Below are 15,553 nucleotides of genomic sequence, written 5' to 3' on the forward strand. Positions count from 1 at the left end.
ACACACACGCGCGCGCACACACACACACACCTTCCACGCGAGGCTCCCGACACACACGCGCACACACACACACACCTTCCACGCGAGGCTCCCGACACACACACACACACACACACACACACACCACACACACCACACACACACGCACACCTTCCACGAGAGGCTCCGGGCCAGGACCTCTGAGCCACGGAGGGGCACCGGCACCTTACGGGCGGAAGCGGCGTCGGCTTGGGACACCGCCCCCTCCCACCGGCCTGGAGTGGAAGTGACGAAAGCAGCCGCGGAGTCACTTCCTGCTGGGTGGATGAGGAGGAGCCCGAGCTGCCGCGGAGGAGCCCGAGTAGAGACGGACGGCGCCGGAGAGGTGAGGCCGGCGTCGGCGGTCGCGGCCCTCGCGGGCAGGACGGACGGGACACGGGTGCGGGCGGCCGTAGGAGCCGCTGCGGACGGGCGGGAGCGGCGAGACCCGCCGCGGGCCGGGTGGGTGACCGAGCGCCCTCGGGAGTCACGAACACCTGCAGACGCGCCTGCGGGCTCCGAGGGGCTTGATGGGCATGTCGGGGGCCGGAGGATCGAGAGGGCATCCGGCTCGGGCGTCGCCCGGCGCGAGCCCACAGCAGCCAGGCTGAAGGGTGTTCCCGAGCTGGGGAAAGGCCCTGCGATCCGACAGCGCAGTCTAGGAGTTAGTCCAGGACAGCTTCCCGGAGCCTTGTGGAAATCGGTGTTTTCTTCTCCCACATCATCACGGAAACGGCAGAGGAAGCTTCTGCCCAGCCCTGGTGCCTTGTTACTGTGTATATCCTGTGTGTGCCAGTGTCTTGTCGGTTGCCTCCTTCCTAGAGCCATTTATCAGCCCCTCGGACCCTAGTGTTCTTACGGACTGAAACTTACTGTTCTCCTTAATGTGTATGTCGGGAAAGAAAATGCAGAGCATCTAGAGGAATTCTAGGTTAGATGAAATTTCCAAGGTTAGGAATTTGTCCCACCCCACCCTGGGGCCTCTGAAGCACCTGCGTTTGCTCCAGACCTGCTCTTGTCGGTGCTGAGGGCCTGTCGTCCACCCTTGTGGAGTGATAAGAGTAAGTCTTTTCTCTTTTCCTCTGTCATTCTCTGCCAGTTTCACCCGTCCCTCCTCTTTGCTGAAGGATTGACACAAAGCTGCCTGCTGCTAGGAACAGGAAATTTATTGAGGAACTATAAATCTGCACGGAATGAATTCAGGTCCTAGCAAGATGCCTTCCACCACTGGCTAGGCAATTCCAAGTACCTACCTTATCCTTTTTATTTCCCATACATTTTATTTAAATATATGCCGTTACATTTTTTTCTATGAAATTTTAGGAAAGTGTTGTTTCTTGTATAGAGTGGCTGTACACACGACATACTTACTACTTTCCTTATCTCAGGATGTTTTTTGAGGGTGAGCGCAGTATGTTACTGGAAGATGATGCTTTCCATCTCACATAAGTCGGTAAATACTCAGAATTAGAAGTTCCTTCTTGAGTAAGGGGTTTGGATTTTTTTTTTAAGTCTTTATCTATCTGGGTGAACTCAGGCTTGTGTGCCTTAGCATATGGGCTTGCTTAGGAATGGGAAGCAAACTCTTTGGCTTGTTTTTGCTGCCTTTTTGGACTTGTTTCGCTGTTCGCTTTCCTTTTTTATGTTGGAGGGCTGGTCAGAAGGAAGAAAGCAAATATTAAGGACAGTGTTTACACATGTGGCTAAAGTCAGGTGAGAGATAATTATGGCTTTTGAAGCTGATGACCTGAGGACCATCATTTGATGACTTGAGGATTAGTAGTTTAGAGGTGGCATGTTTGAAAGACAAAAGGCTTTGGGAAAAAAAAAAAAGTAAAAACAACAAAAAAAGAAGAATGTTTGGGGAAAAGCTGTACCAGAAAAACTTACATAGATAATTCGTAGTATCTCAAAATAATTGTAGGATTGTTTCTCTCAGCAGGAGGGTGAAAATGAAAGCAGGCTGTAGCATCGTGGAAAAGCCAGAAGGAGGTGGAGGTGAGCAGAAGTTAATCATCTCTGATGGATCTGGAATGTGCCTTAGTGGTTCCTGTCCCTTAGTGATCCTGTTCCCTCTTGAGCTTAGTGGACAAATGCTAGACCATGATTGACAGCCTCATGACTGTGTAGATATTGGTAGAATGGTTGTAGGCATGTTTCCTGTGAATAGATATTTAATTTGTCTGGCCCACACATCTTTATTGCAAGTTTTAATATCTCTTTCTGTTAAGAGAAATAACTCCACCCTTGGGGATAAGGTGTTTTCTGCCATATGTTCGTAAAATATTAGTTTAGAGTCACTGACTGCCACAAGGATGGATAATTTGTCCTCTCCTCTTCATGGTTAGCTGACTGGAAGGGTGTGTTTACAAAGTACTCTAGAGATTGTGAGCCATGGAAGGTAGAGGTGGGCGCACTGGCATGTTTGTACCTAACTCCTAACTGCTTTGATCTGGCCCTTCTTACATTTAAGGCTATCAGTTCCCCGACTGGGCCTACAAAACCGAGTCGTCACCAGGCTCCCGGCAGATCCAGCTGTGGCACTTCATCCTGGAACTGCTGCAGAAGGAAGAGTTCCGCCATGTCATTGCCTGGCAGCAGGGAGAGTACGGGGAGTTTGTCATCAAGGATCCAGATGAAGTGGCTCGCCTCTGGGGCCGCAGGAAGTGCAAACCACAGATGAACTATGACAAGCTGAGCCGGGCCCTCAGGTGAGGGAGGGGAAGGATCCCCAAATGTGTGGTATTAACAAAGTTGGAAGCAAAGTGTGCAATTTGAGGATGCTACCTAAAAAGGTAACCAGGTGACGAAACGACTGCGCTTCTTAAAAGTGTTAGTCAAAGAGGTGTTGAATCTGAGTGGCACAGGAGGTGAGAAGGTGTAGGAGGGGATTCCAGAGTGGCTGGCATTGGCTCCTGACAGCTGATTCTGCTTTGTAGTGGGTAAGAGCACGTGGTAAAACATGGACTGGGGCTCACTTACAATCCAGAGGATTAGCGGAGACTTCCCCATTGGGAAGGGAGGCTTGCTGAGAGCCTCTGAACCCAGGTGCTCACACACCATACCTGCAGTCTCCAATCAGTCATAGGTTGCTATGACATGTCCAGAGAATGATCACTGTAAGTTCTCTCATTCGCTCTTCTCTGTCAGCTTTTACATTTTGTAACTCTTTAGTTCTTCGGGGTCAGCAGGTAGTTTATAACTTATGCTGCTTAATAGAAGCCAGACCAAAGCTTCCAGATAGACGGAAGTTCTCTGTCATTCTTCATTCTCAGTAGCCTGAGTGTAAAGTCTCTGCAGTGTTTAGCTGGAGCCTTCCACATCCTATTTAAGCCACATTAAAGGTGAAGCTGGCCAGGGTGGCTGCTGGTTCCCGATCATGCCATTGTCTCATTCCTACCATAAAACAGGTTTCCATTCCTCTGTTTAGTCTTTGCACTTAGGCTCCTAGACCCCATGAGCTCTCCCAGAAGACTTGTCTGACCCAACCTGGGCAAGACGGAAAGAAACTAGACAGTATTTGAGTGGAGCAGGAAGGAAGTGGACCATAGATTGAAACTATAGAGAAATGAGAAGGTGAGTGGTTAGAACTGAGGAAGGTGTTTGGGATTGTAAAACAAGTGTGTCTATGTCAAGCTCCAATCAAAGACTACAGCTGAGCTTAAACTGGATGAGAAACGTGAATTCTTGGGTCACCAAGCCCTAACTCCAGGGCCAGACTACAAAGGAATGGTGAAGGTTTTTGTAAGAAGTGCTTAGAGCCAGAATTGATCTTAGTAATTAATGCTGTACCATGTGTTCTTCTTTTCGTAGATACTATTACAACAAGAGGATCCTTCACAAAACAAAAGGGAAAAGGTTTACTTACAAGTTTAACTTCAACAAGCTGGTGATGCCCAACTACCCTTTCATCAACATTCGATCAAGTGGTAAGATACCTATGATGGAGAGTGGATTTTGAATTTAAAAAGAATTTTGAAAATCCCAAATCTGAGACATGACTTGTATAAGGAGATTTCAGAAACATTGATGTAATGGGAACCCTTAGATTACCTCAGGTCCTTCTTACTCATTATTCTATGCATTATTCTAATAGGCTTGTTTAGTTTATTTGGCTACTTTTATACGCATTATTTTCAGCCTTCTGGATATTACTGAAGTCCTTTTGAGGAATGAGTCCATAGGTTTATGTTGAATTTTAAATTCAAGATTTCGTTTTTAACACCGCACCCAATGGCTGTTTCATAGCTGTGAACCTGTTTCTACAAACATTTCCGATTTTCTATGAAACTACAAGTTCTCTCTTATCAAGTGAATGTCATCAAAACCACAGCACCCTTGATCTTGTTTGCAGTGAAAGGCTAAGTCTCAGATCTGCACCAGCATTCAGCACTGTTCTCAGTGCAAGATTTTGGACTTAACTTAGCCTCCTCTCCTTTTAAGTGCAAGCAGGCTTCCCCTCTGCTGTTTCAGAGTATTCATCAGAGCACACAGCCTTTTGATCTGCCCCTTGATGAAGACAAAGACACATCCACTTACAAAAGTGGTGGATGTACTCTTTTGAGTCAGAGTTAGGTTAGTTTTCTTTTTACTTTGGGGTTTTTGTTTGTTTGGGAGTCGTTAAAAGACAATAAATTATCACCCTGCTCAAGAGTCAGGTTTTTTTGTTTGGTTGGTTTTTTGGTTTTTTTGTTTTGTTTTTTATTTGAGGTAGGTTTCACCATGTTATCAGGCTGGCCTTGAACTTTACTCTTTTGTCAACCTTGCCTAGGGCAGTCTTCCTGCCTCATCATCCAGGTGCTGGATTGCAGGTGTCAGTACCAGTTTTGGTCAGTTTTATCATTGTTCTTTGTGACATTGTATGCAAAGAAAGGAAGTCCTGATTTTGAATAAAAGTACTCAGAGGTTGGCAGAAACTTGAAAAATTAGAGGAGGGTGTGGCTAAGAGAATATAATACTAGATGATCTGTAGATATGTAATTACTACACATAACAAGTTAGGGCAGTTTTAGCTTGACTGCTATCATTGCAGTCCCACCTCTCCAGTAACCGCTCCCTCCTGTCCCTGGGGCATGCATTTGGGGGTGGGGGTTGGAATGCACCTTTAATTACAACCTGTTTTTTTCCCTGTGCCTAAGGGAGCTGCATTAGGAAATCAAAGCTGTTCTAGCCCCTGGAATCTTGTTTCCTGTTCCTTTCTCTTGCTTCTTCCCTATGTACCTGTAGAAACTAGGATTCCAGATGGACATGCCATCAGTTTTGAAGAAATGTGTTGGGCTTCATACCCTTGCACTCCATCTCCAAAAATATTGGTCTTGTTCTTTGATCCATTTTCATCGACTGAAAGCCCAGAAGTTTAACCATTTAAACAATTTGAATAGAATGTCCATCAAACCCTGGGAGTAACCTGGTTTTCCAAGGCAAGGGATCACTGGACTTTGGCTCTGTAGAAGCTGTCTGCAAACCTACCAATAGTTAGTGATCTTTAATAGGTCCAAGATGCTAATCAAAAGTCCTAGGGTTAGCTCAGAAGAACACTGAGTATAAGGCCCCGGGTTCAACTCTCAGTACAAAATTACAACAGTCATCATTGTCCCAGGAAAAGCAAAACAGTGAGCCATCATTTTAGCTTGTTGACTCCTTGGTATAGATAACCCAGAAGAACCAGAGCCATTTGTTTACAGAGAACTTTCACACACACATAGACCAAGTGTTTAAGATTAACATAATGTTGACAAAGGAAAATAACACTATTGAACATCCACTTAGTGAAGGTGCTTCTGTTTGGTTTAGTGAATTATCTATGCTTCTAACCTAGAAAAAAAAAATATGTCTTGATACTCCTATTTTACAAATGACAATTAAATATGAACACAGCAGAGTCAAATACAGAATGCAGATTTCCTCTTGGTTAGGATTCATCCATGTGTTAACATATGTGTTAATCCCTAAAGAAAAACAAAGGATTATGGGGAAGTTCTTTTCCTCAAGGAACTTAAAGAGTTAGCTGAGAGGTAAGATTTTAGGTTTGTCACTAGGCAGAGCCAGGGGATCCCCACAGAAGACGGGGAGGAGGGATTGTAGGGGCCAGAGGAGTCGAGGACACTGAGAATGTGGCCCACAGGGCTCACAGAACTGAAGCACGAACATGGACCCTGTATGGGTCTGCACTATGTCCTCTGCATACACTGCGTAGTTGGTGTTATTGTGGGACTCCAACAATGGGAGTGGGGCTGTCTCTGACTCTATTGTGTGTACTTGGGACCCCTTGCCTCCTACTGGCTTGCCATGTCCAGCCATGATAATGAGGGTTTATGCACATTCTTAACTGTATCTTGTTAGGTGGATGTCCCTGGGAGGCCTGCTCTCTTTTTTGGGAAATAGACAAGGAGTTGATCTGGGGGAGAGGGGAGGTGGGGAGGAGGAACTGGTAGGAGTGGAGGGAGGGAAAACAGGTTGAGATGCAATTTTGAGAAAAGAATAAAAGTTTTTTTTAAAAAAAGATTCTAGGTTTTATGGTGGGATGTAATAAGTGCTTTAGAATGTAGCAAGTGACATTGGCTACATGCTAAGTTTTTATCTCAAAAGAGTACACCTATATGGAGTTTCTTTATAGTTTTTATATATAATACATATACATATCGTATATGTATGTAGCATATATAAGTCTCACCCTGGAGGCCCGAGATTCTCACTGTATATAGGTCAGTGTATGCAGCTATTCTGGTCATACTGTTATGAAGTAGAAATGTATGGCCAAATACAAAAAATAGAAGAGTTGAGTGTCCTTCCCTCCAAGTTTGCTCTAGTCACTGTTAATAGTTTAAGATGGAATTTGGCATGGTAGAGCAAGCCTGTAATCCTAGCATGTGGAAGGTCAAGGAGTCTGGAGTTCAAGGTCACCCTGGGCTATATGTTGACTTCTAGGATAACCTGGGCTACTCTGAGACCATGTCTCTAAAACCCCAAAAGACACTTTAGGGTAGAGTATTCAGTATTAAGAGTAGTGTTGATATACTTCTGCACACCTATAATCCTAGCATGTAGAAGGCTGAGGTAGTTTGATATTAGCTACATATTAAGTTTCTGTCCCAAAAAAGTACATCTGTATGCACTATCTTCATATTAATATATGTAATACATATTATATATGTGTATGCAGCATATATAATATAGCCTACATGTAAATTTTTTTAATTTAAAATTTTTTAAGTTTGATTTTTTTTTTTTTTAAACCATTAAAAATTAAGCCAGGCAGCTCTAGAGATTTGGCAGTTAAGAGCCCTACTCTTCCAAAAGACCTGGATTCAATTCCCGGCATCCACATAGCAGCTCATAACTGTAATCCTAGTTCCAGGGGACCCATAGCAAAACACCAATTCATACAAAGTAAAAATTAAAAAATTTGGTAGGCCAGGCATAGTGACTCATTGATAATCCAAGCACTTTATGCTTTATACTTTTTATTTTTATACGTATAAGTGTGTGTGCGCATGCGTGCACATACTCGCCTGCCTAACGAAACATTAGAAAGATAATTACTGGTTAAAAATGGTGGTACACGCCTTTAGTCCCAGCACTCAGGAGGCAGAGGCAGGGGGATCTCTCTGAGTTGAGACCAGCCTGGTCTTCAAAGCTACAGAGAGAAGCCCGTTCTTGAAAAACCAAAAAAAGAAGAAGAAGAAGAAGAAGAAGAAGAAGGTTAACTCTCCTCGGTAGGTGGAGACAGGGCTGGCTAAACCTGTCTCTCCCTGCCACCACCCTAGTTTTTAATATGTCTTTTGAAAAATTGCATTGAATTCTGAAGAGAACACTCACATACCCTCCTCCTGATTCACTGTTCACTGTAGTTAATGTCTTTGCCACATGTACTTTATCTCTGTTTACAGATACTTTTTGCATTTAGAGGTTAACATGAAGGTACCATGGCTTTCCTCCCAAGAATAAGGATTTTTTTTTCTATAACGGAAATGACGTCACACCCAGGAAATTTAGTGTTACTCTAATAATATAATGTGACCCATATGTAAACAGTATTTAAGTTTTTTAAATTTTTAATTGTGATTTTTTTTTTTTTAACCGTTAAAATTGCAAGGCATAGTAGCTCATGATGATAAACCAAGCCCTTGGAAGGCAAGGGCAGGTGGATCTCTGATAGTTTGAAGCCAGCTGGCATTCCTTAGCAAGTTCTAGGCCAGCCAGGACTATATAGTGAGATGAACACACACAATTTATTGTAATAACATGTGACTTGCTGTGCACAGGTATTGTTCCAAAATATTTCTCTAACATTAGGATTGGTCTTATTACTTCCTACTTATAAAAACTGGGTCAGAAAGTAATTTTTAGAGACACACGGGTAGGATTAGAGTTTGAACCTAGGCAAAGAACTTATTATTTGCATTGTTTTCAAAGGGAGCAAGAGCTCCAGTGTGCTTACACCAGTTACAAGGTAGAAGGTATGAGAACTGTTTTCTGACTGTTACTTGTGACTGCTGGGAAGTGCTCTTCTTTCAAGTAATCATATTGACACATTTTTAGCAGCAGGGTTTTTTGTTTGCTTGCTTGTTTTTCAAACTGAACCTTTGATTTGACACCTCAACTTATAACACATAAAGGTGGGGGAATCAGCAGCCACCTTCCTCCATACTTTGTCCCATGTAAATGCATGTGGAAATAACTCCTTACAGGTACATAGTGTGCCTTAGTGTACAAAGACCAAAGTAAACTCTATTAAAAATAGAAGCAGAACTGACTTGACTTAAGCAAGCATTTCTGACTTGCGTAGGAAATGTGATAACTTTTAAATACTTTTATGTGTGTATATATGTTTTGCCTGTTTGTATGTAGTATGTGCACCATGTGGGTCTAGTACCTGTGGAAACCAGGAGGGATTTGGATCTCTTGGAACTGAAGTTACAGATGGTTGTGAGCTGTCCTGTTGGTGATGGGAACCAAACTCAGGTCCTTCTGCAAGAGCGGCAGGTGCTCAAACCACAGAGCCATTTTACAGTCCTTAGATAAGATCCTTAATAAGTCAAGTGTCAAAAAATTAAAAATAGTAGACTCTTATTTGCTGTAATAAACTAAAAAGATCCATTGCCCTGAACCTATCTTGGCTCTACTCAAATCAAATGCAAGGTCATGTGTCTGATTTTCCTATTTATTACTCTTATTATCTCAATTCAGGGACCTTTAAAACAAGGCCTATAGAAGAATTGTTTTCTGTTGAACATTTGTTGGTAAATGCTGTTGCCACTCAACCATAGGCACCAAGAAAGCCATAGTGTCCCACACAATGGCCTACTTCTGAGTTATGCAGAACTGGGAACAGTTCAGACACTATATTTTGTGGCTTGTTTTCTCTCCTGGACCACCAGACTTTGACTAGCCCACTGCCTTATTTCTAACCCCCCCCCCCCTTTTCCCTTTTATCTTTACTTCATGTATAAGGAACTCTTTGGGCACCATCATGTTAACAGCCACCAATACCTCCCAGGAACCTATAGGGTACCTGAAACTCCACGTAGCAGCTTTTTAAGGCCTTATTGGGGCTTTTAGGAGAAAGTGAGAATTTATGAATTTCTTAAGTTAATGTGACACGATGGTGGTTTCTTCTTAAGGTTTGAACTTGGATTTTATTTTTTTTTTTTTTAAGTTAACCTGGCTTCAAGGCACAGTAATTTTCCTGCCTTGGCCTCCCCAGTTCTGGCATTATGAACATGAGGCACCACACCTGCCAGCTGTCAGCCTTGGGGGAGGAAATAGTAGGTCCAACCTCCTCACTACTTGAAGACAACAGAAATAGGTATCATTATATAGGATTTGTTGGACTACAGATATAGGAAGACTGAAAGAAATCTCTGAGATAATAGTTGTCTATCAAAATGATAAAGATAAACCATAATAGCTTATCTTAATAAAAATTGCTTTTCCACACCAATCAGTTTATTTCACTAAAGGAGGACCTTGTCCCTGTCCATTCATGGTGGTGGAGTCTGGGTTTTCAGTGCAACCATATGCATGTGTTTTGTTTGGCAGTGTTGTTGTTGGGTTTACTTGTTTTGTAAATACAGCCAAAATTGGGACGGTGAGAAAAACTTTCTTGTGAAGCTGAAAATTAAAACAGGGTATATACACACAATAGAGTTGCAAGGAAGAGGTTCATGTATCCATTCACTCATCCAGCTAATGTCTAGTGAGCATCTACTTACTGACTCTTAAGCCTGAAATGTTGGGCTATAGTTTTCACTGAAATCTTGAATGGAGTCGCAGGTAAGAAGGACCACCTGGACAGTAAGTTAAGTGGCCAGAAGAACAGGGAAGCTGGGCTGAATGGAGAAAGCTCAGCAATATAGGCTGTCTTTAAAGGCTCAGGCCTCCTCCCTCAGCCTCCTGAGTGCTGGGATTGCAAGCCTGTGCCACCACACCCAACCTAAGCAATAGTTTTGAAAAAGATTCAGACTGGGTAGGTTTGTTTCCTGTTGTCACTTGACAGTGTGTACTTAGCTAGTGTAAGTAAAAGTGGTGATAATGAGTGACCAGGTGGCCAACGCAGACCTTTTTCTTTTCTTCCGTCACAGGTGTGGTCCCTCAGAGTGCACCCCCAGTGCCGACAGCCTCCTCCCGGTTCCATTTCCCACCTCTAGACACGCAGTCTCCCACTGGTGACATGCAGCCAGGGCGGTTCTCTGCCAGCACCCTGAGTGCTTCTGGCCCTGAGCCAGGTGGTGCCGCTGATAGGAAGGTGGAGCCTTCTGACCTGGAAGACAGCTCGACCTCTGACTGGCACCGGGGCATGGATTTCATGCCCTCTCGAAATGTTCTTAGTGGAGGAGGGATAGGCCACCAGAAATGCAAGCCTGACGTCATGCTTCCTCTCTTCACTCGGCCGGCAATGTACCCTGACCCTCATAGTCCCTTTGCTATCTCTCCAGTCCCTGGCCGCGGAGGTGTCCTAAATGTTCCCATTTCACCAGCCCTGTCCCTGACTCCCACCATGTTCTCCTATAGTCCCTCTCCAGGCCTGAGCCCCTTCACCAGCAGCAGTTGCTTCTCCTTCAACCCAGAGGAAATGAAACACTACCTTCATTCTCAAGCCTGTTCTGTGTTTAACTACCATCTGAGTCCTCGGACTTTTCCCCGCTACCCAGGGCTCGTGGTCCCGCCGTTGCAGTGCCAAATGCATCCTGAGGAGTCTTCCCAGTTCTCTATCAAGCTGCAGCCCCCACCAGCTGGACGGAAGAACCGAGAGAGGGCAGAGAACAGTGAGCAATCCACACATGGGTCTGTACCAACCAGTGCATCTGTTCCCTCTCGAATTAAGGTAGAGCCTATCTCTGAGAAGGATCCCGAGAGCCTCAGGCAGTCGACCCAAGAAAAGGAGGAACACTCCCAAGAAGCAGGCACTGAGCTGACCAGGACCATAGAAGAGGGGAAAGGCACAGTGTTTGCTCACCCCTCACCCACCTGGCCCTCTGTATCCATTAGTATCCCCAGTGATGAACCCCTAGAGGGAACTGAAGACAGTGAGGACAGGTCTGGCAAGGAGCCCAGTGTACCTGAGAAGAAAGAAGATGCCCTGATGCCCCCCAAGCTTCGTTTGAAGAGGCGGTGGAATGATGACCCTGAAGCCCGGGAGCTAAGTAAGACCGGCACGTTCCTCTGGAATGGGGCAGGACCCCAGGGCCTGGCTACAGCAGCCACTGCTGCTGCTGATGCTTAAAACCACAGTGGAAGAGAAGCTGTTCACGTTACAATCAGATACACGTATTTATGTAGCAAGATTCTGGGGTGGGAGGCGGGGTTAAGCTGGTTTGATAATACTGGGCATGGACTTGTACTTTTCTGTTGGGGATGGGACAAGTATCTTGTGTTGTAAATTAAGTGGGGTATGAACACACTTTTTTTCTTGGTGAGTAGGCTGTAGGGAGGGTATTGAACTGTGGGGAAAGGAGCCTGTTTCCTGTTTAAGACTAATGCTGCCTGACAAGCTCCATAAGGGCCCACTTCCTAGTCCCGTTACACAGTTCAGGATCCACAGTGCTTTCTATTATATTCATACACGTAGAAAGTCAATACTGAGGCATTTTGCTTTGAGAGAGAGATGAAAAAGGGGAAGGTTGGGTGGTAAGCAACAATACTAAGCATGTTAACCTGAAATAGTTATTTCAGGAGAGAAAAAAGGTAATTGCAGTCTTACTGGAGTATGGAACATTTTTCTACTCTCCCTTTCCCTTGCCGGAGCACACAAACATTTTCTCTCTCTCTCTCTCTCTCTCTCTCTCTCTCTCTCTCTCTCTCTCTCTCTCTCTCATGCACACATGCACACATTTAATCTCTCTCTCAGCTTTCCCCCCCCCCTTTTAGAAAATGTTTCAAGACACTTGAGTGTACTGCCAGTTATAATGGGCAGGGAGGGCACAGGACCACCTGGCCCCTCAGCTTCAGAGCTAAGGTAGGGAGGAAGCCCTGCTGCCAGCTCCTGTCACCTACTTTACCTGTTACAAAGCCATGAGAAGTCGTAAACTCTTGATCAGGGAAGAAAGAGGGCAGGAGGAAATAACCCAAATGCCTTTAAAAACAAAGCAAAGGACAGAAATGATCTTCGTTTTTCTTTTTCCATTGTTGGTTTGGGAAACCATACCAACTGACTGAACAAGTTTTATGGGGAGCAGGATAGCACCGTTAAAGATGTTTTTCTGCTGTGTCTGGTTGTCTTACTGTTTCTTAAGTCAAGCCTTAACTATGAGCATGCTTTAAGATGATACGGGTCTGTCAGCATAAACCTGTAAAGGGCGTGGCCACTGTTCAGATAACCCAGGAATGTTGAGGCATAGTTGAATTCCTAGCTGATAGTTCGTCCCTCTGATGTTACCAGGCTGGGTGGTGAAGAGCGGGATTGTGGGAATGAAAGACAGATGGACCAACCTGTAAACAGAGTAGCTGGGAACAAGTGTTGGAACGAAGGAAGAGGTAGGGAGGTGGTGACCAGATGCCTGTTAACCGAGTTACTCGATGCCTTTTAAAGGGAAAGAGCTGGTGTCTGCCCTGTGGGGATGTTGTCACCCTTGTGAGCCCCATTTGCCCAGGTTGTTTGTGATCATGATCAGTTGACTATTCACAAAATCAAGTTCACAGACAGGAGACACTTCTTTGCGGGAAATTCCCCTCAGCAATTTCTAAGGAATGGGAAGATACTGATCTTACATGAAATGAAATGCTAGCACTAGGGGCAGAGAAAGCAGCCAATGTCCTCTGTAAACACATGTGCCAGCGAGAAGAAATGGTTCCATATCTGTTGAGGCATGGTGACATTGGGCGTCAGTGATTCCTGATTCCCTCACTATAGCCTAGTTGAAAACTCTGTACCCCAAGTAACACTTGATTGTGTCTTCTGATGGTGGGGTGTTTGGTTTTTCTTAACTGAAGGGCATGCACGAAAGGAGGTCAGGAGACACTAGCTGGCTTGGGGTGACTTGAGGCCATCATTGCTATTTCTTGATGAGTGTCCTGTCACTTGGTTCAGATTCCATACTTTAGGGACTGTCTTTCCCCAGAAAAGGGACTGAGTGGTCTCTGGTGACCCAGGCTGTGGTCAGACCATGAAGGACTCACCACTCCTGCTGCCCTTGGTAGCTGTGTCTGACCAGTTCCCTTCTCTTACCCTGACTTACCTCTGTCTGAATCTAAAGCAAGCCCAGCAGCTAGAGGAGGGCTCTCTGCTTGGCGTTGCCCATTGAACCAGGGAGGCCATTTGGCCACCAGTGTCTGCTAGAGGGGCCGGCCAGCAAGTGTCGGTGTGAACTCAGGAATAGAAACATGGGGCCTTTAAAATGAGAAGAGGAAAATCCATGATGCATACCCATAACCCCCTAAAACCCAAGTGCCAGAATTAATCCCTGGATGCTGCTTCCATTTGAATAAAGTCATGGCTTTTACACTTGAAAAAAACATTCAGAAATGTTGAACTCCCTGAAAAATGCTTTTGAGCTGTTACAAAACTATGCTGTTTGTTCCCTTTGATCGCCATTCCACCAGTAATTTGTTGGTTGACTGGTACTGCACACAGTTGGAGTTTGGATCTGGGGAAAGGTCTGTCTACAGAGCAGAACTTGGGCTTGCTCAGAAGTAGGCCAAGAAATATAGCAGTCATTGATACTTCCTGGGGCAAAGGAATGAGAATAGTGTTCTCTCCCAGGCTCCCTCCTGGCAGTTCCTGCTCCAGCCTGGCATGAAACAAGGTGGTTACCTTCTGTGAACACATCATTCATAGTCCAACAGTAGGGTGAAAGGGGCTAAAAGCTGGACCTACTTCCTCTCGTTTTTTGTGATTTTTTTTTTCTAAATTTTGTTGTGCCAAATGTGTAAAACTTTGTAGGTGTAAATCTATTGAAATTCCACTAATCAAGAGTTTGTTCATTTAAACAGTTTGCTTTTTTAGCCGTAGAAAAAGTAGCAAATTCTCAGGGGCATCAGCCTTGCTGAGCTCGCCTTATGTTCTGAAGTAAAATAGAGACAGATAGAGTCCATCTCCCCTAGGTGTCAGGCTGCATTGCATTAAACCCAGCTCAGTAATACAGGGAACCCTAGTGACCCGTAGCCCAAGGAACTTCCAGAAGCATTACAAAAGAAAAAAAAGTTATATTCCACTGCCAAGTGGGTAGTCCTTTAGCTGTTTGTCCCTTGTTTTTTATTTATTCCATAATTATGTTTGTGCTTTTTCTTGTGTAAACAATAGTGATATGTATGTTTTTTATGTGGCTTTAGAGAAAACTTCAGTCTTCAAAGAACTGTTCCAATTAATTCCTTCTTGGAAAAAGTTATATGTTAATTTGTTTCAGAATATTTAGGCATTCTTTGAATTATAAACTTGTGATGCAGGGATTTGTGAATGAGACATTCACATGTGAAGATGACTTCACTAGACATCTGTGTAAGCAGAATAAGATGTGTATATGTACATAAGTTATAAAGAACCCGAACACCATTGTGCAGTGCCTTTTAGATGTTCTGCTTTCTAAAGTCTTCAAATTTTTGCATATATATTATATATATGATGTAATGTTATAGAAATATATGTATAATATACATATTTTTTTCCAGGGGTATCTGATAGCTCTGTATTTTGTTATGGAAGTCGAAAGAAAAAAAAAGTATTTTACCTCAAAAATTAAAGTTAAATTTAAAAACAAAGGGTATTTAAATGTTTGCTGAGTGTTGGTTTTATTGTTTCCTGCACACTGCCAAAGTCTGCAGGCCTCCTGCTAGCTCACCCCACTCTACAGGTCCCTGCAGGCCCAGCAGAGTGAGGGGTAGGTTTCTGGACAGTGCTGAAACTGTTTCCTCGAGAGCGTGAATAAAAGGTACTGAAGCAAGGACCGTGAATAGGGAGAATTTCCCGCACACTGATTGTAGTTGTAGTGAGGATTCCTCTAGCCACATGGCCGCCTGTGGGAAATGTCAACCAGAGAGAGCCGTAGACTGAACATGGTAGTCCTTGCCAAAGAAGAAAAGCGTGGCTGCTAGTGGCTTA

The 15,553-nt window shown here is 44.2% G+C and overlaps 1 protein-coding gene across 5 annotated transcripts; it reads left to right on the forward strand.

Moving 5' to 3' along the window:
* The first annotated feature begins 257 nt into the window (after positions 1-257).
* On the forward strand, positions 258-15,213 carry Etv3 (ETS variant transcription factor 3). 5 transcript variants are annotated; one of them, XM_051199447.1, is made up of 5 exons: positions 258-364; positions 1,958-2,016; positions 2,492-2,729; positions 3,832-3,947; positions 10,602-15,213. In XM_051199447.1, exons 2-5 carry the CDS (start codon positions 1,971-1,973, stop codon positions 11,741-11,743), a joined length of 1,542 nt encoding a protein of 513 aa, XP_051055404.1. In that variant the 5' UTR covers positions 258-364; positions 1,958-1,970; the 3' UTR covers positions 11,744-15,213. The 5 variants fall into 5 exon arrangements, with proteins under 5 accessions (XP_051055404.1, XP_051055405.1, XP_051055409.1 ...); XM_051199448.1 differs by having other exon boundaries at positions 271-364; positions 1,961-2,016; XM_051199452.1 differs by lacking the exon at positions 258-364 and adding an exon at positions 380-480 and having other exon boundaries at positions 1,961-2,016.
* Positions 15,214-15,553: the final 340 nt, after the last annotated feature.

The sequence above is a fragment of the Phodopus roborovskii genome, unplaced genomic scaffold, assembly GCF_943737965.1.
Source record: "Phodopus roborovskii unplaced genomic scaffold, PHOROB, whole genome shotgun sequence".
Classification (NCBI taxonomy): Eukaryota; Metazoa; Chordata; class Mammalia; order Rodentia; family Cricetidae; genus Phodopus; species Phodopus roborovskii.